This window comes from Neopsephotus bourkii, unplaced genomic scaffold (genome assembly GCF_033783945.1).
Source record: "Neopsephotus bourkii isolate Nb327-2 ecotype Australia unplaced genomic scaffold, CSIRO-AGI_Nbou_v1 NB_196, whole genome shotgun sequence".
NCBI lineage: Eukaryota > Metazoa > Chordata > Aves > Psittaciformes > Psittacidae > Neopsephotus > Neopsephotus bourkii.
Window position 1 is genome coordinate 15,025,609 of NW_026900709.1, and position 21,065 is coordinate 15,046,673.

At 39.9% G+C, this 21,065-nt stretch overlaps 1 protein-coding gene across 4 annotated transcripts in view; it reads left to right on the plus strand.

The window, feature by feature from the left end:
- The first annotated feature begins 1,346 nt into the window (after positions 1-1,346).
- The window catches only part of COBLL1 (cordon-bleu WH2 repeat protein like 1), an 84,086-nt gene continuing 64,367 nt past the window's right edge, over positions 1,347-21,065 (plus strand). For 2 of the 4 annotated variants that reach the window (XM_061343807.1, XM_061343830.1), the window contains exon 1: positions 1,347-1,681. In XM_061343807.1, the coding sequence (XP_061199791.1) occupies positions 1,608-1,681 (74 nt within the window). In that variant the 5' untranslated portion in view covers positions 1,347-1,607. Of the gene's footprint in view, positions 1,821-3,477; positions 3,944-21,065 lie in introns of those variants that run through there. The other 2 variants (XM_061343823.1, XM_061343832.1) reach the window with 2 other exon arrangements.

Here is a 21,065-nt window from a genome sequence, read left to right on the forward strand (position 1 = left end):
CCTAACCTAGGAAGTAGCCAAACAATTTGAGGAGTGTGAGAAAAGAAAGTGGACTGTCAAGAGAGAGACTTACATAAGGTCTTCATTGGGCTTGTTCTCAAGTTTCTTCTTACTGATCAACTCGTTGAACACTGACTCTTTGAAAACTGCACCATGGAAAATCCGTCTGACTCATCAGTGGTTAAATTTTTGGTTTAAGAAACGTACACAGGTTCATGGGGCGTGCCCAATAATGGTATGTGGTTATTCAGGGTGTGAACAACCTCTGCAGTCTGTCAAAACAGGCAGCGTCAGGGTTATTTCAACTATTGAAGAAGCAGAAAATAAAAGCAGAAGAAAATCTTTATTAAAGAAGCACAATACAAATAAGAAGGGCATACAGTGAGAAGCATCATATTATTAAACTGCTATATCTACATTACACTCTATACAATATTATACTAGACACTGTCCATATTATGAAAAAATATTAGCATAGAATGGTCAATTACAATAATTTTTCCGATACGTAATCCTAGAACTAGTCAGGAAAAGAACATTTACTATAACACAATGTTCTACTTTTTCCCGATAGAAAAAAAAAAAAAAAAAAAGAAAGAAAAAAGGTACAAATGCTCTTGTCGTTGGCTGTTTTTCACCTTCTGTTAAGCACTGGCCAAAATTCTACCTGCATAAAAAGTTGTATATATGTGACTGTGCACTGTATCACCTCCTGATTCCACGGCACAGCAGGGAAGGCGCTCTGTGCCCACACGGGTGGGTAGCATGCGCTGCCAGATCTGCTCGCTAGGTATGGCAAAGGAGCACCTTATCACACAGGAAGGGGTGAGCTGCTATCATGCTCAAAAAGCGAGCCGAAGATAGAGCTGAAGCCGCTGTAACACCGGCAGTTAGCACCCAGTGACACGGGCGGGTCACACTGTGCTGCAGCCGGCTCGGCGACCCCAGGCACAGCCGGCGGCTAGGGCATGCAGATTGGGATCGAGCTCCGGGCTACGGCTCAACTTCATCGCACACACCCGGGACAAGTCCCAGGCACACAGTGCGCTTTGCTCCCCGAGCGGAATGGCTTTGCCTGAGGGCGCTGGAGCCCAGAGCGGGATCTGATCGAAGCTGGCCCGGCCCGGCCGCGGGCTTCTGGCCCGGCTGTCCCCACCTGTAGGGGTTTCGCCCCGCGCCCTGGTGGCTGGAATGGGGAAGAGCCGAGCCCGAGGCGGCACCCGGGACGCTTTGCTCGGGGAGAGGAAAATTCCAGCCGCGAGGAGCAGCCCGGCCCCTCCTGGCATCCGCGGCCGGGCCGAGTCTCCGCACCGGCCGGGCGTCGGGCGGGAGAGCCGGGTGCCGGGCGTGTGGAGGCGGGTGGGCGGGAGAGGGAGGGAGGAGCTGGGACGGGAACAGGGAGCCTCTGTTCCTGCGCGGGTGCCGGAGCGGGGACGGTTCTGCGGTTCAAGTTTCTGGCCGCGAAGTTTCTTTTGCTTTTGTGTCTTTGCCCCGTCTGCCCAAGGTGCGGTTCAGCGAGCAGCCGCCCCGGCGCAGGCAGCCGAGCCGAGCTGTGCCGTGCCGTGTCCGCGGCCGGCGCCCCATGGCCGTGCTGTAAACAGCGGGGAATGCCTGGGCTCTGGGGCAAGGCGGCGCTGGGGGCGGCAGAGCGGGGCCGTCTTCTTCGGCCCGCCCCGAGCAGGTGAGGCGGGCAGCCGCAGCGCTGTGCGGGCGGACCCAGCGTTTGCACCCGCCCTGCCCCCGAGAGCTGAGCGGCGCTCACTCAGTCCCGCCGGCATGGACGGCCGCGCTCCGCAGGCGGCCGCCCCACCGCCCGCAGGGTAAGCACTGCTCGCCTCACGGGTTGGGAGGCCCGGGGGGACGGGCGGCGGGGATCCGCGGTCATGCCGGGCCATGTGTGGGGTCGGGTGAGATAAGGTTCGAAGGGCAGGTCGGGGCGGGGTGCGGTGTTTTGGACGCAACCGGGGCGAGAGATGGTTTCGGCGGCGGAGGGAGCGGGGCGGAAGCTCCGTACGGGACCGTAGCGCCCGGCCGAGCCCAGCCGGGAGCTGGGAGGCGGAGGCAGATGGACCAGCGCGACCGTTAAACGGCTGCCGGCGCGGCGGGAGCGGCGTTCCCCGCGCCTCGACGGCACTTGGGCAGCTGGGAACGGGCTGCGAGACAAGGCCGTCGGGTCGCCGGCGCTCTTCGTGATCGGCTCCTCGGGGAAGTCTCTTAACGCAGTTCGTCAGCCGGGCCGTCTGAGAGGTGTGCCTATGCCGGCGTTCAGTTGTCCGTGTGAAAGTGGAGGCGTGGGAGAGCTGGGTGCTCCTCGGGGCTTTGGGAACTGCCCGCACTGGAAGAGAAACAGCAAATAAACAATCAGCATCTGTTGGGAGAAGTAGAAGGGTTGGTCTGTTTGTTTTTGAATGCTAGGCTACTCTGATGAACTGCTTATAAGCTGTCAGAAAGCGTAACGTTAAATAATGTGGTTTTAAATCTGAGATCAGGAGGAGGATGGCTTCCCGTTGAGTTAAGCAGTAAGGTGTGTTTGAATTAATTCACTCAGTAACTTCAGTAGGAGGAATTTGAGGGATTAAAAGTACTGCCAAGTCTGCTTGAGTTATCTGTAACTAGAAGGGAAAAGACTTTCTTGAAACTTCCATATTACATGCAAAAATGGATTATTTGTATTTCTGACCAAGTGAATACAGGATAAACAGGTGCAGCTGGTGGTAATTTGCTGTAGTATTTGCAGTAGCAATCACATGAGATTTAAGTCATAGCTGTGGTGAATATGGAAGACTCATAGAGAATGGGTCTTTATTCACTTAGGGCCTTGTGGCAATTCCATGCTTGTGTATGGCCACTGAGAAATTAAGTTTATATTGTTAATCAGTGTAGATGGTATAAGGACAGTGTAGGTAATCACTGCATTGTTTTAGACTTTGGGTATGTAAGCACAGTTGAAAGTACTGAATGTAGGGTAGTACAGCATGATACCAGTTTAGGAACTAACTAAAACGGTGTATCTGAAAGATCTTCAGTTTTACTTGTGGGCAGGAGCATGGAAACATGCAAAAAGGCACAGGTAACATTTTGGCTGCTCTGACAGTTTCTCTAGGCCTGTCACCTGCCATAAAGCTGTTGGTTATACGGGATTTTGGCTGCCACTTATCTACGTCACGAAAAGTAGTCTGTTCCTTTAGTGTGACTTCAAGCATCTGTCAGCATTCACATCTCAGTTTTGAAAAACACGTATCTAGCAGCAGTGCTCATTTTCGTTAGCCCTGCAGATATATTTTAAGGCCTTTTATCAGCTGTTATCCCGCATAATTTGGTACTTAGGAAATCAATTTGCCATTCCTTTCTTGTTACAACAAGAACTCTTTACTGGCAGACTTAATTATTTCCTGAAGATGGTCTAATTTGCTCATCCAAATGCCGGATTTGAGGGGGGAAAGAAACTGGATATACCAGCAAAAACGGCAACTCCTAGTTTACTGAAAATGATCCTCAGATACGTGTTTGAGTAGCAAGAAATACTGCAGTTTTCTCTCTGAGGCGATGGGAAAAATTGTGCAATCTGCAAAGAATTTCAGTTGAAATAGCAATTTGCTTTAAATGTATTACCAAATGATGTGATAACATTATATCTCTGCTTGCCCAGCCAAGTGGAGAATGTTGTTTGTTAATCTGCAGCTGAAAACTATTGACCAGTAAATGTGTTCTTAAATCACTGTTTGAAGTTACATGGTGAGGTAACTGGTAACTCTTCATAGTTTAGGAAGTTCTTATGCTAACTGCCAAGAAATCTAGAGGCCTTAAAGGTGTTTTGTGAGTTTTCAAGCATTGATGTTTATTTAGCCTTGGAACTTGTATGTGAATTAATAATCAGTGGCTCTTCAACATAGAATTTTGTTATCAGTTCTATGGGGACAAGCTTCGGGAAAGTATACTGTGGGTACATCCTAGAAGACAACTTTTTTTGCATGCAGGATTATGCTTTTCTTCAAATAACGGAAAAATTGTTTATTAAAGCTGGTTCTGGATAAAAATATGTGCTTGAATTTGGAGAAAAATATGCCAGTGCTTATTATCACTGTACAGTCAAGGTAAAGATATTTAAAAACAGCCTCTGCTGGATTTTCTTTTTTTAATATGGTGAATAGAAGGTGTGCCCAGTAACTGGCTGGACTTTTTTGGAATATGGTGAATAGGAGGTGTGCCCAGTAACTGGCTGGACATGACAAGTAGTTTCTTCTGGCAGAAGAAACTTGGCTAGACCTACTTTAGAGGCATTTTATAGCTCATCTATTTTGCCCTGAGTCTGAGCAGCACTCATGACAGTGTGCTCCTGCCAGGCCAGTTGACACAGCCTGCTCCTGTTGCTCACAGAGCTGAACAGGTTTTGCGTATTGGCTATGTTACAGGATGATAGGAAAATGTGTGTTTTAATGCTTTAAAAAAGAAAAAAGTGCCTGTGGTTGGTATCCACCTCTTGAACACAGGGTTCCTGCTGTTGCTGGATAGTAATCCTCTACCCTGGAGTAAATTAATTTTTACATTACCAAGTAAATTTTGCTAGTTGACACAGCTCTTTACCATGAAGAACTGTACTATAAGTTAATATGCTGTTAAAATTTTGGAGCAAATGTGGATTTCTGTAAACAGAAGATTTTCCTTTGAAATACTAGAATGCATGTTGAGGTCCACTTTCAATTTCTAATCAGTTTCTGATAATTTTACATGATTTCATTTATTCCCTTAAATAATATTTAAAGCTATATACTTACTTTCAAAATAACTTTCTGACCTGCTCTACCTAAACAAAATCACTTTGTTTTGTCATTTTCTGTTTGTGCATCTAATGAAAACACGCTGAGGAGATACATCTGCTCTCCAGGGCCTGAAGATAGAGATGGTTGTATCGGAGATAGGTGGGCAAAGCCAAACAGACTTGTAGTTAATTTACTGGAGAAACACCCCTCATGTCTTCATACTCTCATTCCCTGGTTGCTTGGCCTAGTGAATGTATTTGAAAAGTTTAATAAGAGGGACAGGTGCGAAGTCTTTTTTCCCATGGTTAGAGCTGTCTCAGGAAGTGAGAGATGTTTTCAGAAAGAACAAGAAATGTAGCTTTTCCCTTGTGTGTGTAACCACTGAGTTTTTATCAAATCATTTCAATCAAATTACAAATCTCTGGAGACATCAGCTGTGGCTCAGTGTTGAGAAGTGTCTGGCATCAAGCTTAGAATACTGATTAGAGCTCGCTTCCTCTCTTTCACATTGTCGGTTGAGCTAGTTCACAACATAACCATAGGTTTGTTCAAGTATAAATGAAAGTCCTGCCTGTTGTGAAGTGTGGGATGGGACAGAAAGTGTGGCAACGGCTTCAAAACAAGCATTGTATTGCCAAGCCACAGCAGCAGACTGTGAGGTGTGTGTGTGAATTTGCTGCACTGGTGAAATTTAGGTCAGGACTGAAACTGCAGTATTTTTGGTGAATTGGCTGTTGCTATTGCTCTATATACTACATTATTGTATACACATATTTACCAATAAATGCAAGACCTTTTGTGCTTGTGCTACTAAATGGTAGCACTATCTAGGATCAGAAGTTAGGCTGGCATGCATTTTACAAACAGTCCAGTCTTAGGTGTGCTTTATCCCTTAGACTAAGGATTTCAAGTTCTTTTTTTCTCACCCCTGTGACCCTGATCAAGATCAGCTGATTGAGCAATGAGAAAATGGAAAGAACTTTGGGAATTCGTGATCACAGAGCTTGCTGGATGTTTGAAACTGGGAGTTAACTACTTTGTGGGTGGATGCCCATCAGGAGCCACTTGAATTCTAATCATTCATTTGCCTACTGAGTTCTGAACATACATGTAATATTTCTTGAGGTGATTATGTTGTTCTTTTTGATGTATTTGTTTTAACCAAGGCAGTGTCAAATAGTTACATGATACAGTGGTGCTATGAACTGAATGTTGTATTTAAAATCTGGTTTGATTACTGAAACTTCATAAAATCTGAAGTCATAGCTGAGTGCCTATGGAGTAGTCAGTGGTAACATTCACTGTTGGAGTGTGTTGCTGTGGGAATGAGATCAAGGAAACATTAGAGGGTTGAGGAATGTGGATACTAGGGTGAAAAAATGTGTGGGAGGGTAATACACAAGTAGAGAAATCAGCAGATATTCAAAGCTTTGTCCTAGTGTGGTGGTATTCTGTGAAAAGGAAAAGTGAGAGTTAGTTAAGTGAGGTACCAAACCCATGTGAGGGGCGAAAGTGCTTGCATATGGGAGGTGTGTCTCAGTGTTATATTAGGGTAGATTCCTTTCTATTGTCATGGATTTTTTGTTAATTTTTTTTTTTTCGGTTGAACTTTAAAGGAGGAGATACAGTGTGTATGTAAACCTGAAGATCATTGTTTGTGTTGAGTAGGTGCGTCTGTGTTGGGTGGAAGAAGAACCTGTTGCAGGGGACCAAGAGCTTAGATTTCAGAGGAAACTGAAGATCTTTACAGATTCCTGTAATCTGTCAGACAAACTAACTCGCTAGTAATATTTTAACGTCACAAATACGTGGCTCCTCCTGTAATCTGGTAACATCTAAATAGGTCACCCTTCATGAAGTCCAGTACTGTTTCTGACTTCCTTAGCTGTAGCTTGGAAGAAAGTTTCTAACTGTGCAAGTTTTTCTAGCTTGACTGCTGTTGTTTCTATCTGCTGCTGTTACAGTTTTATGTGTGCTGGGGAGCAGCAGATGCCAAATTATTCAGCCAGCCACTGGAGTTGTAACAATGTTAGCCTGCTCAACTATTTTTTCTTCCCTAGAAATTACCAAGTCAATTTGATGAGTTGCTCTGTTAATGCACTATGATACACTATGCTGAGTGCTTCTTTTATGGCTGCTTGCAAGTTGAAACAGATATAATCCTGCGCTTTTTCTTTTCACCTGGCTCTCACTTGCATCCCCAACTGCTGACCTGATGACTTAAGGTCATGTAGCTGTCTGCTGTTTGAGGAAGAGTTGCTTTTTACTGTGAGTGTTCGCTGTCACTGTGTGCAGCTCTAAAACTCAAGAGAGTTGATGTCAAGGCATTAGAGGATGACAAGAAGCCAAAGTGTTGGCTTCTAGACTCCTGTGGAGTTCTGTGGCCATGCCCAGCATTAGCACAATGAAGAGGAAACTCTTGACTGTGTAGCATGTGACAATGGAGAGTTCAAGGGGGAAAACCACCCCTGCTGTTTTGAGCTGTAACAAGCAATTAAAAACTTGAGGTTTCACCTGAATTCTCTCATAAGGTCCCACAATTAAAAATGTAACTCTTTGTGTAAAAGTAAACTTAAACATTTACTAACCGGAGTTCCCGTAGATGTGTTCTGACTAAAAATCTGCATGGTGTTGGGCTAGTGGGTAAAAATGCATATTTTTTTTAATAGTTTAAGAAACTGGGGGGCAGTCGTGTGGGGGTTATGCGTTAGAAGTGGAATACCATGTGAATCTTTACAGACTTGAGAGTTCCTGGATTTGTGTTTTATTTGCTAGGAGGTTATCCAGTTCAGAAGGGCATGTACATTGATATGTATCTTTTGTGGTTGTAAACGATCAAAGTGCTGTAGGTGGTTAAAGGATGGATCCCTGATCTGTCTGTGTAATGTTTCCCTAGAAAGCTTGCATGTATGTCAACTGTGCTACAAGACTAGGGTTGTTAGGATTGCTATTTTCAGTTAAAGAAAATAGAGCACATAAATATTTTTAGCTAGGCATAAGCTTTCTTGTGTGAGAAAACACTGGTTTTGCTGGAAGCTTTAGTTCTGCAGTGGTTTTCATTGAAGAAACAGCTTCCAAGCTGAGCTTTCTGAGCTGTATTTTAAAAATCTTTTCTGCACATTTCCATCAATTTTATTTCTGTTCTGGAAATAAAGCCACTTGGTGTGGAAGACATAATTAATCTTATTTTTAAAATAGACAAACAAACTCCTTCCCAGAACAGTGCAGACAGTTGCTCTATGCTAAAGATGAAATGTTGTGAGCTTGAATTTTTCTGAGATACCAACAATGGTACAGTTTGGGATTTTTGGTTCTACATCTGCCGTACAAAGTGATACTGTCTTAATTAAAAAAATCCAACTAAACAACAAAAACCAACCAAAACTCACCAGCACTCTGTCTCAAAATAACAGCATTAGAAATGTGGCTATTTTTCTTTAAAATCAAATTGGCTTTCAGTTTAATATGCCTGAGTATTGCTTTATTGTTTTTAAAATCTTGGTTCTTTTCATGGACCTTGGTTTCCTGTTGGGAATTAATTTTCCCTTTTAGTATTTTACCTGGCTTTAATGTCAGGCCTTCAGGTGGATTTTCTTCCAGAGACAAACTGTCAAAGTCTCTGTACATGGGTTTTTAGCAGGTAACTTTTAAATGTTTTGACAGCTTTTCTCTTTCACATCCCTCCAACAGTATCATGTGCTGAATGCTTTGCTGTATAACCTGAGTTATGTTCAAGGACATGGGACCACGAGTAGGGTAGCAGTGGAAACCATATTACTAGTGCCCAGATACTTTTGATGTGTAGGTATCCACATAATTAGAAGGGCATATCATATTTTTTGTCATTTTTGTCATTTACTCTTTTGCTATGTGTTTAAGTATTGCTCTTGACTTTGTAAAATCTAGAGTAGTCCTTCCGTATTGTCAAACCAGACAGACAAAACAACTAGACATAATACTGCAGGTAGAAGATTATCTACTGACATATGGATTGTTTAACTGTTCTTGGGATAGCAGTGTTGAAAGCATTTTTTAACTTGGGAGGAACAAAAACCAATGTTTTGTGTCTGGACCTAGTTAAAAAAAAAAAAAAGAGAGAGAGAGAAAAAGAGGAGCCAAAATGTAAATGTCTGTCAGTAACAAAGTTGAGAAAACAAATGTTTACAACTCATCATGCTGGGTTGTAACCCCTTCAGGCAAATATGAAGTACATCTTTCTTCACTAGTGGCTGTGGAGTTAAACCTTTTGTTCTTTTCATTAGAAGTGCATGTTATGCAGAATTAAATATGAAACCATTCTTGCTTTGAGAGCATAGAAATTATTTGCATGGGTGGAAGGTTTTTTTAGTTCTTTAGTTTGCAAGACAAACAGGGCGTGTGTTAGTTGATGATGATTGTGTAGTAGGTGGAATTTCCAGAGGTGGAATTTCTGATGATTTTCAGGAGTTTGTGTAAAATGAAAAATTCAAGCCATCACAGAAATCTGGGCTTTGACAAACTACTTACATATCTATCTATTTATTTATTTAAATTCAGAAGCTTTAATTCCTCAAAAATCAGGTACTGCTGTGTTGAAAGTTGTCCCTAGGTTCCCAAACTTCCATCTTAAGAGTTATTGTTTTCTCAGTCTACTCTATGAAGTCTCCAGACATAAACTTTTCTGTATCCAGTGTTGGTCTCTGATTCATGGTCTCTCACTTCCCCTTGCCTGCAATTTTGATCCTCTCCTTCCACCCACATTACAAGGCAGCCTCACTAATTCCCTTGGCACCCTCCTTGAGCTATTTTTACCTCATTCATTTTTTTTAAAGTACTCACTACTTGGAGAAACTCCTCTTTTGCTGCATCTTGAACTTCAGTGTGCTACTACTTCTTTTCTAAAAGCCTTTGTCATAGATCCACACTTAGGAACCTTGAAGGATTACTCAATTCCTGATGCACCTTAACTGTTACAGGTTTTAGCACCTGGAAGCTAAAGTGGACTTTTCCCATCTGCTTTTCCTGGTGGCAGATGCTCTTGAACAACACTTGGGGTTTGGGTTTGGTTTTATTCTCCCCTCCTCCCCTTTTTCACTTTTGGGGGGAGGGGGAGGGAGGAGATGCCTTCCTCTTGTTACCTTAAATTGTTTAGCAATGTATGACCCTGTCCTTAAACTCTTTCATAGACTCCTTCTACTTTTAGCTTTTTGGATTCTGTTTTTGTGTGTTCTTTTAAATTTTGAGACTTAAAAAGAATCTGGCCCTTCAGTTTGTTCCTTATATGTGTTTTGGGTTTGTTGTTTTTTCCCATGTCCCATTCTGCCTGTATCTGATTTCTCTTCCCCTGTCTTCACCCACCCTGAAACTATAGATTCTTCCTTTTATAAATGTGGCTTGGTGTTTAAATATCATGTATCATTTTACCTAGATTAATGCATTTTATTCCCTTGTACTTATATGGCCATGGAGACTATTTTTGCTACTGTGTTTAAGTGGGGAAAGCCTTCCCAGGCCCTTTCGTATGACACTCTAAAGAGGGGTCATTGGCTGTCTTTGCAGTACTGTTTTTATCTGCTTGTTGAGGAATGCTTAGACATCACAGGACTTAAAGCTGACATCTGAAGGCAGCAGTGCTAGCTAGAGACATGAAATAGGATTTATTTTACTATTTTTTCTCTCTTCCACTATGTCAGAATTTACTTACGACTTTGTTGGGCCAGTAGCAGTAATTTTATTAGTGTGTTATATACTGTCCTTCCTCAGAATCAGGTATATGCAATTTGATGTCTGCATGACAGGTTATCAGGATGTTTGCTGTAGAAATGAACTGATAGAACTGGGTCAGATATGTCTTCATTCCTTCAGCACTTTAATGTTTCCCTGTTTTTGGTTGGCTGAGTTTTTTTCGGGGGGGTGGGGAGAGTGGTCTGTTTTTCTTCCAAATGATATGTACAGGAATGAGAGGATTTTGTAATCTAGGGAACTTTGGGGTTTTGTTTTCACTGTTTTTCTGCAGTGTAGGGCACATATTCTGCCCCCCCCCCCCCCCCCCCCCCCCCGCACTGTTGTTGAACAAATACAAACACACTGGACAATGCTTTTTCACTTTTATAGAAAAGCAAGGTGAAAATCTAGAAGGTATGGAAAACCAAAACATTTTATGAATGTTCCTTCAGAGCGGATTGTCAGTGGTGAGTGGGATAGGAGAGAATTTGAAGCAGCTTATTTTGGAAAAGTAATAAGGATCTGACATCATTGTCTGAACTGCTGGGATCTCTTTTATTTCTAAGCATCTTTCTTTGTTCTCATTTTTCCACTGCCCAAACATTCTTACAAACTTTCCAGTCTTCCTCCCAAAATACATTGCTGTAATGCCTCTTTATCCATAAATCTCAAATGAATAAATGAGAAAGGCAACGAATTGTAAATATTAAATGAAACCTTAAAAAGACAGTGATTTATTTTAGAAAAAAAAAAGGGGGGGTGGGGGAGCTAGTGTCAAGATAGTCTTAGAAATATTCAAACAAATCAGTCATTTTCTGTTTTCTCTTTCTGGTGGTGTTCTTTAAGATACAGCTTTTAGGGGTCTGTATTTTTTTTTTCCTCCTCCCTTTACTTACAGAAAAATTTTCCTGGATACTGCAGCTCCAGTATGTAAATCGTGCCAGCCAATGGGTTTACAGGATTTTATTGTTTTTAAGTCTACTTGCCAGCACTTAATCCAGAATAAGTTTTTATGGTAGAATTGAGAATGTTTGGAAATAATGACACATAACATAAATGCTGAAATTTCATCCTGTATAATGCCAGGCAGTATTTTATGTGTTGACTGTAGATGGAGGTTTTAAAATTGCTTGGTACTGGCCTTGTGGAAGGATCAATACAGTGTCTGTCAAAGCTCTGCCCCTCTGCAGAAGACATGTCCTGCATGCTGTGTCCACTTGAGAAGAGCTGAATTTTCCTTCACATTTCTTGAATGACATCTGTCTATACTCCAACAAGCAATGCTGCCTTTTCCTGCTCATGTTTCAGAGATCTGCAGTAGGAAATAATGTGCTGTGAATTGTTTATTTTGTAAACAAATGTTTGCCAGAACCACTTGGAAGAACATAGTCAACTTAAGGTAGAAATACCCTTGCAAAACCCTACTGTGATTGAGAAGTGTGCAGTTCATTTGCCTACGTAGTCTCAGAAAGAAAAAATGCTTGAATGTGTAAAGAGTTCTCTGTCATGTAAACAAAAGCTCCAAGATTAGATGTAATCACTCTGAGGTTTTAGTTGTCATTTAAAAATAAAAATAAAAGAACAGTGAGATCTGGAAAACTCTATCTACGGTTACCGGCCTTTCTCGCATCCTGTCACATCATGTTTCACATCTCAGTCATACGCTGAGTGTGTGTGTGTCCTTGAGTTAGTTTGTGCTATCATGTGGATAAATGCTCAGCATGGTAGAAAGATCTCCGGTCTATTTGCAAAAGAGCATTTGATGCTTTACCAAAGATTAGTAGGGATAGCTATACATGACATAGCATTTGTTGAAGTTGTAAAAATCCAGTCAGTAAGTTCAACACATTAAAAAACTTCTGTCTTCCAATGGTAAAATGAGATCCATAAGAAAATATGAATTATTTCCTCAAACTCACGTAACTCTAGCAGTATTATGTATCACCGTGTTAAGCTGTTGCTTTGATTAACCAGTATTTTTCAGGGAAAGGTAAGTTGCAGTGAGAGATAAGTAGTTTTGTGACTTAAGAGAAAGACTGATACAGTCAGAGATTTGGTGCTGAATATGGAGATTTATTCTTATCCCTACCCCTTGCCATTATTGATTTTGTTTGGTGTGGGTTTGTTTGTTGTTTGCTTGGTTGGTTTGTTTTGTGGGGTTTTTTGTGGGTGAGGGTTGTTTTTTGTTTTGTTTTGTTTTTTTCTTTTAATTAGTGTAGTAGTCAAATAAATAACAGAGGTTGCATACCCGTCTTCTTCCCTTGCAGATAGCCTAGGTAGAAGTTTCTATATCATGTTCTGAACTGATGGAATATATTTGTTGCAGCGTATTTATATTCTTTTCAGCCAAAAGTCAGCGATAAGCTGTGATCACAAAAGTCTGAGACAGCTCCCTTTCTCTTTTAAGGTTAGGCAAGACTTCTTTTGCTTTAGGCCCACTTCCCTTGCCTATATTAATCTTAGGATATACTGTTAGTTTGGGGATGTTTTTGAAGTGTCAGTTTTGAAGTTCTGTATCTGAAGAGAGGCTTTCTGCATTAAGCGCTCTCTGCTTTATAGCAGCACTATGGTAGTGACTTTATGTCCATGTAATAAGAATTCCAAAAGTTTTTGTTGTCATTTTATGTACATCAAAAGAACAGCCAGATGGCCATTAGCCGCAACTTGAATATCTTCTCTGATATGAAGCAAGATTTCTTTCAGTGGATTTCCATCTTTGGGTGGCACTTGAAACCCAAGCTCACAGATTGAGAGTAAATATGGCACTTAGGAGAGGTCAGTGGGATTTAGGTTACTGGCACTTAGTTTTACTTGGTAGAGTGAGGCTGAACTTTTCAAATGATCACAGAGTTAGAAGCTGAAGTTGTTTTGTTTGTGTGTCGTTCGGCTCCTGTCATCTGTGTAGATGGCTGCCCATGAACTTTTTCCGAGGTTATTTGACTTACCTGTTTTTCAGCATGTTAACCTTAGTTTTGTAATAACATTCTGTGAAGCTCTGACCTACTGCAGTTAAGTTTGGAGAAACCAGGACAAATTTTCAAGGTATTTTAGCAAATGAGCACTCTGCAGCTTGTGCCTGACCTAGCTCTTACCACTAAGGACAAGAGCAGCAGCTCTGGTTTAGGTGATGTTCATGTTCTGATTTACACACGTTGTCACTGAAGCTTCTATTGCTGTTGCTGTGTTGGTGGTAGTTTTGCATATCCTTTACTGCCAATGCCCACCCTACCCCATTGGCCTTTTTGGCCAATGTAGTCAAATTTAAGATTCTTTAATGCATGTGAATTGGCATATCATTAGTTTCTAACTAAGAAGGTTGCCCTATATTGGTATTAGTAATTGCTTTTTTGTTTACACTGATATTCTACTGGCATGGTGCTTACCAATTGCTTGAAGATAAATCAGTAAAAAGTATGGCTACCTGGTAGGTATAACTAGCAAAACATTCCTCATTTTTTCAGTGATACATATTCACCAAGCATCGATTTCTTTTAAAACTGTTTTGAACAAGTACAATGCTTAACAGTTAAGTCTTTCTATTTCTAAAGCATGACAACATGTGAATGGCATGTTCATGAGTTACTGCATGGTTACAGAGTGAGCATGTAAATCATTCAAAATGCTTTTTTGGCTGGTTACTTTCATGGGTAGGAATGTGGAGTATACTGGATTTCTGACAGGATTTTGACTTGTGATAATGCAGGATACAGGATTATTAAATATTAAAATAATCTGAGAGGTGTCTAATAAAACAGAAGTGTATCCTTTTAGGCATTTTACAGAGATTCTCTATTATATTCAGGGAAACTTCTAAATTCAAGGAGAACTTAGAGATGGTTTCAGATCTCAGGAATTTGGGTATGTGTGTTTCAAGGGCTTTATGAGTTTTTACAGCTTAGGTCATTCAAGCAGTATTCCTGCCTTTTCTTCTGAAAGCCATAAAGTAAGAAAATTGTTTTTCTCTGAATTTTCTTGGATGTTTTTACATGACTTCCTGGGTGGCAAAAGCGTGTTACTTTTTTTTAGTTAATGTTTATAAAATTAAGTTACATTGTTTAAAACCACTTTAGATTATGTCTGTATACCTTGTAGATGGGTAGGTACTATATTAGCATTTTCAGAAGGAAAGAACCAGGAACATAAAATGCTGCTAAGTTGGAGGGTGTTGTTTCTCATAACGAGAAGGCGCTCAGTTATAGGAATTCTGATAAATAAAGCCTGGAGACTGCCCAGCTGTACTTTAAGATGAAAACAGGATGTTGGTTGCATTGCTGGAGAACTACTGTATAAATCAAAGGATATGCTATTATTGCTGTGTAAGGAAGCTGTACTCCCTTAGAGTAGTTCTGTATATAAAAGAATGGTAATCACCATGCTTATCAAGGACTGGCAGTTCTCCTTTTCCAATTGTGACCTGGTGAATCCACCTCAAGTTCATGACTGAAAACAAAATGTTGCCAGTTATTTTAATCCCCCATTCAACTGAATGTGGTTATTTTTATCTCTTTATGGTTCCTTAGATTATACAAATAGAAAACCGCCTTCCTATATTCTAGCCAAAGGTGGTTTACTGAGAGGGATGTGGATTGTTTCCCCCTTGCCCATTATGCCCCAGGCTTTGTCCGCTTAGTCATGTACTCATATCATTTAGAAATGGCCAGGGGGCTTTCTGACCTTGCTGATGTCTGACCTTTCCTTTTCCTAACTCTGTTTTTTTGTTCTGGGTTAAGTTTTTTTGGTTGGTGGTTTTTTGCGGTTTTTTTTTTTTTTGCTTAAGAGCTCACTTATAACCTCTTTAGTTTTTTTGTTTGATAGGCTAAGTCATTTTTGTTCCTCTCATAAGATCTTTCAAAGCACTTCTCTGCCCCTATTCCACTCAGTCTACTGTTCTACTGTTCTTCAATGCTGACTAGAATGGTGTTGCCTTTAATTTTGTTTTTTAAAGTTAATAGTTTTTATCCTTCTGAGCACTATATCCAAATACATTTTCTTGCTTTAGGAAGGAAGTATGTCCAATTACTTTTCTGCTTTTGGTTTCTACCAGTTCATTTTCATTTTCAGGGAAATCATGGAACTGTAGAGTTGTTTGGGTTGGAAGGGACCTTTGAAGGTCATCTAGTCCCAACTCCCATGGCAGATCTGTAGTACGCTGCAAGATAGTCTAGATTGTTATTTAAGAAATATATGTAAGTTCCTCTTAGGGAGAAGTAGCCGAATGTGAAATAACAGTAAATGTATGGATAAATGTTAAATTGATGTTCCTGTAATATTACATGTGATTTTACAGAAAATTTTTGGGGTTGACTCCTCAAAACCAGACCTATGTTGGTAGAGTGATTTTAGCATAGCGGTTTATGCTGGTTAGTAGAGACTTGTCAGCCTCTTAGTATTTGTATTCAAGTGCAGGGTTAGCCTCCTTACCGAAAGACTTCTGAATCACATTTTAAAATGGTCCATGTTGTTGATGCCTGCATGGTAGAGGAAAAGAGTCTGATAAGAAAGTGAGAAGGCAGCAGTGGTGAGTCAGTTATTGCTGAACTGTAAGGGAAAGCAGATATATTCATCTTGAAAGAATCATCACTCTTGAAAGTTTGTACAGCGTAAATATAATACTGTTTTAATATTGATACTACTTAATACTGAATTATAAATTCATCTTTCAAATTTATAGTTTTCATTTCCCTGAAACTCTATGGGAGAAGGATGTTGCAGGAGCTATGTAACAGGTCATTGTAACACCCAAGGAAAAATATCTCGCTAATATAATGTTCCAAATGACATTTCGGCCTTCTTGTTCAGATGGTAGAACATTTAAATAGCAACTTCTTTAAAAGACTTAATAGTGCTGTTATTTTTTAATATTACTCTTACAATTTTTTTGCAGTTGAGTGAACTGGTTGTATTAGGTTAAACAAGATTTGCTTCTGGTGTTTGAGCTATTTTCTAAATTGCACTTATGTTTGCCACATTATTTGTGTACACTAGAAAGTTATTAATTCAAAAGTACTGGAGGTGAGATGCTCTCAGGGGATAACTATTGGAGCACTTTAAATTATTTTTTAACATAAATGCTGATCAAATGATTTTGGATTTTAAATGTCAGTATCAGTTAAAGGTATTTTCTAAGAAGTAAGGCCTCGCTGATCTACTTCTTTCAGGTTTTCCATAGGGGTGGAATTAGGAGGAAGAAGTCTCAGAATCTTGAATTTGTTTCATGTCAGTGCTAAACAGTGGTAGGAATTAATTGGAAGTGAAGTCTTTGAAACACGAGTTCTGTGGTACAGTTTGGGTTACATAGGATGTACTTGGGAGGACATTGTATTACATGTAGAGATAGGTAATTTCTATGGAGGGAGAACCTTTTCTGGGGCCCAAAATTAATTCATTTGAAAACATATTTGTCAGCTGTCTTAATGTGTGTAGCAGTGGTTCATGAAATAAGGGTAGATAGTGATTTAGGGTAGATCAATGCTTTTAGAAAATGCATTTAACTTTTAAGTAGTCTTGCCCTGTGGTCATTAAACATAAATTTTTGATTTCTAGCTGTTCATATAAATGAATGGTGTTCTTTAGGAGGCCAGAAGCATGGTTATCAGGAGACATGCTGTGGAATTACCTTGATGTGACCTTTTAACTGATGGATTTGAAAAGCATTAAGCATTGTTTGAACTGGTCCAGTCCTCTGAAATCCTCTTAATTATACTTCCAGTATTTTTCTTAAAACTTCTAATGAAGTTAGATGTATTCTGGAGCCTTGTCTCAGTTACACAGTCACACTGTGAGATAGTTCTCACTGTGCAGGTTGTATTATACCTTAAATTGGTTGTGCTTTGTTTGATTTTAAATTTCTGAGCGAGTATCACAACATTCTATCCACAAAGCAAATAGCTGTTGCTTTTTATTGGTAACTTAAACCTTGGCAAGTATGTAAATTCCTCAGCAGGACACTGGTTTTGAAGAGCTACTTAATGTTCCAGTGAGAAATCTTTTGAACAGATTGTTTTAGAACATGTGATTTTTGTTTGATATATTTATTTTTTAACTTTTGCCTGCTTCTGTACTACATTATCTGCACTGATTTACTCCTTTCCTCCAGGAAACACATTTGCATTCAAGATCCGGTCTTCTGTTTATTTAGTTCCTGCTGCTTATTGCTTCCATGGGGTCCTCTTTGACCTTAACAATTAACAGGAAAATAACTGATATCCTGGGAATTAAATCAAGAAGAAATTAAGTACAGGGAGCTGATAAATTCTGATGAATTCTGTCACTAATTGAGCTTCCATTTTACGTGCAAAGTTCCTCCTAATGAAAGTAAATAAAAATATCAAAAAAACCCATAAAGAGCATGTTTTTCGTAGTATCTCTGGTGTTTCGTGGAAGGCTTTAAATTACAGGAGTCAGGGATACACTGTTTTCTATTGTTTCATGTTGGCTTTGTCGTCAGAAAAACTTCAAATGCATTTGCTGGAAGGTACTCTAGGTACCTGGCCTGAGCCAATTTTTATTTGTCTGATCTGTTTTGACTAATTGCCTTTTACGTAGAATATTTGCATTTTATAGTCCCAGTTGATATGCTGCATCTTCTATTTTAAATTGGTCTGCTGGTGTAAGGATTTTTGCTGCAATTAGTGCAACCCTGAAATAGTAGCAGGTGTAAGAAGACATCACTCAGCTTGCTTTTAAGCTTAATCACATACAAAAAATGGACTGAAATAACGATAGTTCTGATTCTGCTTTGTTTCTTTATATTGTATTATAGTTTTGCTGGAAATAAGACTGGTGAGAGCGAAAACTGGCATATGGAAGAATTGAAAAGGTTGATTGCAATGTTATCTTAACATTATTTCAGATGTTTTGGTAATTTGGTCTGATTTGGACTTAACAGTGTCATATTCAAAGGCAGAGGATGCTGTGAAAGGAAGGGAATGATTTGCACTGAATGAGCTTCCATAAGTGGGAGTTTCAGATTGGAATTTAGCTATAAAATATTCAGAAGTTTTCAAAAAGAGCTAGATGATGAAACAGGATGTGGTACCAAAACCTGTAACTGGATGCTTTGGCAACTGAGCTGGTATGTACCTTTTCCAAAATGTAGGAAAGGCTCTGCTCAGCATTGGCAAACAGCCGTCTTGTTTTAGTTTCTGCTCTCTTGAGGTTTAGAAGGGAAGAAAAAAAACCAAAAACCTTCTTTATTAGGTATCACCTGGTATCTTTATTAGTGACCTTTGACCCCAGGAAGCTAATGGTAGACAGCATTTTTAGAGGCTTTTGGATTATACTTAAGCTCTAAAAAAAAAAAAAAAAAGTTTTCCATAGTCTTTTGTGACAGATGTTCAACACTTTCACATGAGCAGATAGGCTATGAGACTAAAAATCATGGTGAGTTTGATAAACCATGTGAATGCATACACAGAAATAGTGCATTGATATGAAGTGTTTCATGGACAACCAGTATTTAGCCGTGGCTGGTCCTTAGACAGAAGATGATGAGAGGCTGCTGGACCTTAGAAGGAAGAGAGTGAAGGCATCCAGAATCACACAGTATGTTTACTCTATCTTTACCTACTGTAATCCCTAATTTGACAGGTGAATTCCAGTATTTTGTAGCAGCAAGTCATAGCTTGTTTGGTCCTCTGTAGGTACATGAAGTGACAAATAAAGCCATAGCCTATCTTTCTGCTCGCGGTCTGTATATCTGAGTCAATACCAGACCAACTTTGTCTAACGAGTTTAATTTGTGGCTGTCCCCACACTTTCAACACAAAACCACTTATGTGTTATGGTAACTGCAGTTACATGATTACATCAATTTTCCATGCACATTTAATTCCTGGTTCTACTGAATTTGCTAAAGAAGCCTTCATGTATGCAAGCTACATTTTAAAACTAGGGGTAGAAATTCCTTTTTGATCCATCAGGTCATCTTGATAGTTGTTCTTTTAAGTAGGTGATATATTTATTTCCTCTAAAGAAATGCAGAAAGCATAAGTTTCAGTCATATGTCAGCAAGAGACAGAGACAAGATTGTCATAGTGTCATGGGTCTTCTGCAACAGAGTTTTGGGATTCCTTCTGAGAGTGAGCTGATTGTAAGTCACCCCATCTAAAGATTTTAGTTTGGCAGAATTTGCACACATAAAATACTCTTGTGCTGTTCAGTGAAACAGGATTTTTGTACAAGTTTCTAGCTTCTGCTGTAAAGGACACCATACCAGCAGTACAGATATTTTTGTCTTTTCTGGATTTTTAAAAATCATGCAGTAATTGGTTGTTCATTTAAGGGAAGACATTTGTGTTCTAAAAAAAATGACACACACAGCTGTGTAGCCTACTGACCCAGGCAAAATGAGTTCCCATGATCTATGTGCATGTGCAAGTGATGGGGACCAGAACTTGTTCTTTGTCCAATAGCTCAGTTGTGCATGGCCTCAGGGGAACGTGTGGCTGTGCTCCTTGCACTGTTAACTTTCCATGGGAATGTAAGAATGTGTTTCATTGCTGACTAGGAGCAGTTCTGTGGAGGGTTTTGCTTTGCCTTTTATTGCTTTCTTATATCTAAATTCCTGTGGGTTATATAGAAATCTGGGCTACATGTTGATTGCAGCTTTGAGGAAGAGTATAAAATTGTGTGATACTGCGGTCGCTAAGAACTGGACGTAAACGTTTTGCATTGCAGTGACAAAAGCTTTACAGCCATTGAGATTCTGTTCTTTATGTTCTTGAACAAATACTTCTGTTCAAGGATATTTGGAAAAAGAGGGGAGAGATGACTTAATTTAGTCATCTGCATAAATACATAGATACGTAGTTCTCAGATACCAAGGACGTAAAAACAGATTTTTGTTTTGGTTTGTTTTTTGTTTTGTTCTACAGTGGGCAAGACAAGGCTAGGGTTGGCAGACTGCTTTCTTTAGTGTTTGCTTTTTATTTTTTTGAGTTAAAATTTTAGTATATGATTTTTATTTTTTTTTCCTTGTGTGTATATAACCTGTCATTTAGAACTGAAAAGTTCTGTCATGGCATAACATAGACCAAATTCTCTTTAAGTTACTAATGACCAGTTATGGAAGCTTAATGCATTGGCTAATTATAATATTATGATTAGCAATATGGTTAGCAAAATCGGCGATATGGTTACATAAATTTGGTGTCATCCTGAGGTGTTATTCCAAACCTGTGCAAAATATGTACAAATTAACTGAACTGCCTTAAGTAAGGAAATTAAAAAGCAGAAGGAAACACAACTCAAACAAAAGGTATTCTGGTTACTTCTACCATATATCATCTTATACACAGGTTTCTCAGAAGCCATACTTTCACAGGTCCAGTTCTATTTATCTTTCTATTAATAATGGTCTAGATGGCAATAGAGGTGGACAGAAAACTTACTTGAAGCACTATTAGACTGCATCCAGTGTGTCTAATTTTAGCTTATTTTATTCCATTAGTTGCACCAGCACATGATCTTGCTGTGTTATATGTAAACAGTATTACAGTTTATGTAATTGATGAACTGGGATGTTATTGTATGAAGTGTTGTAGGGATAGCTATTCAGTGTCTACAGGCAAATGCTTCAGCAGAAGCCCTTGCTCTTCACAC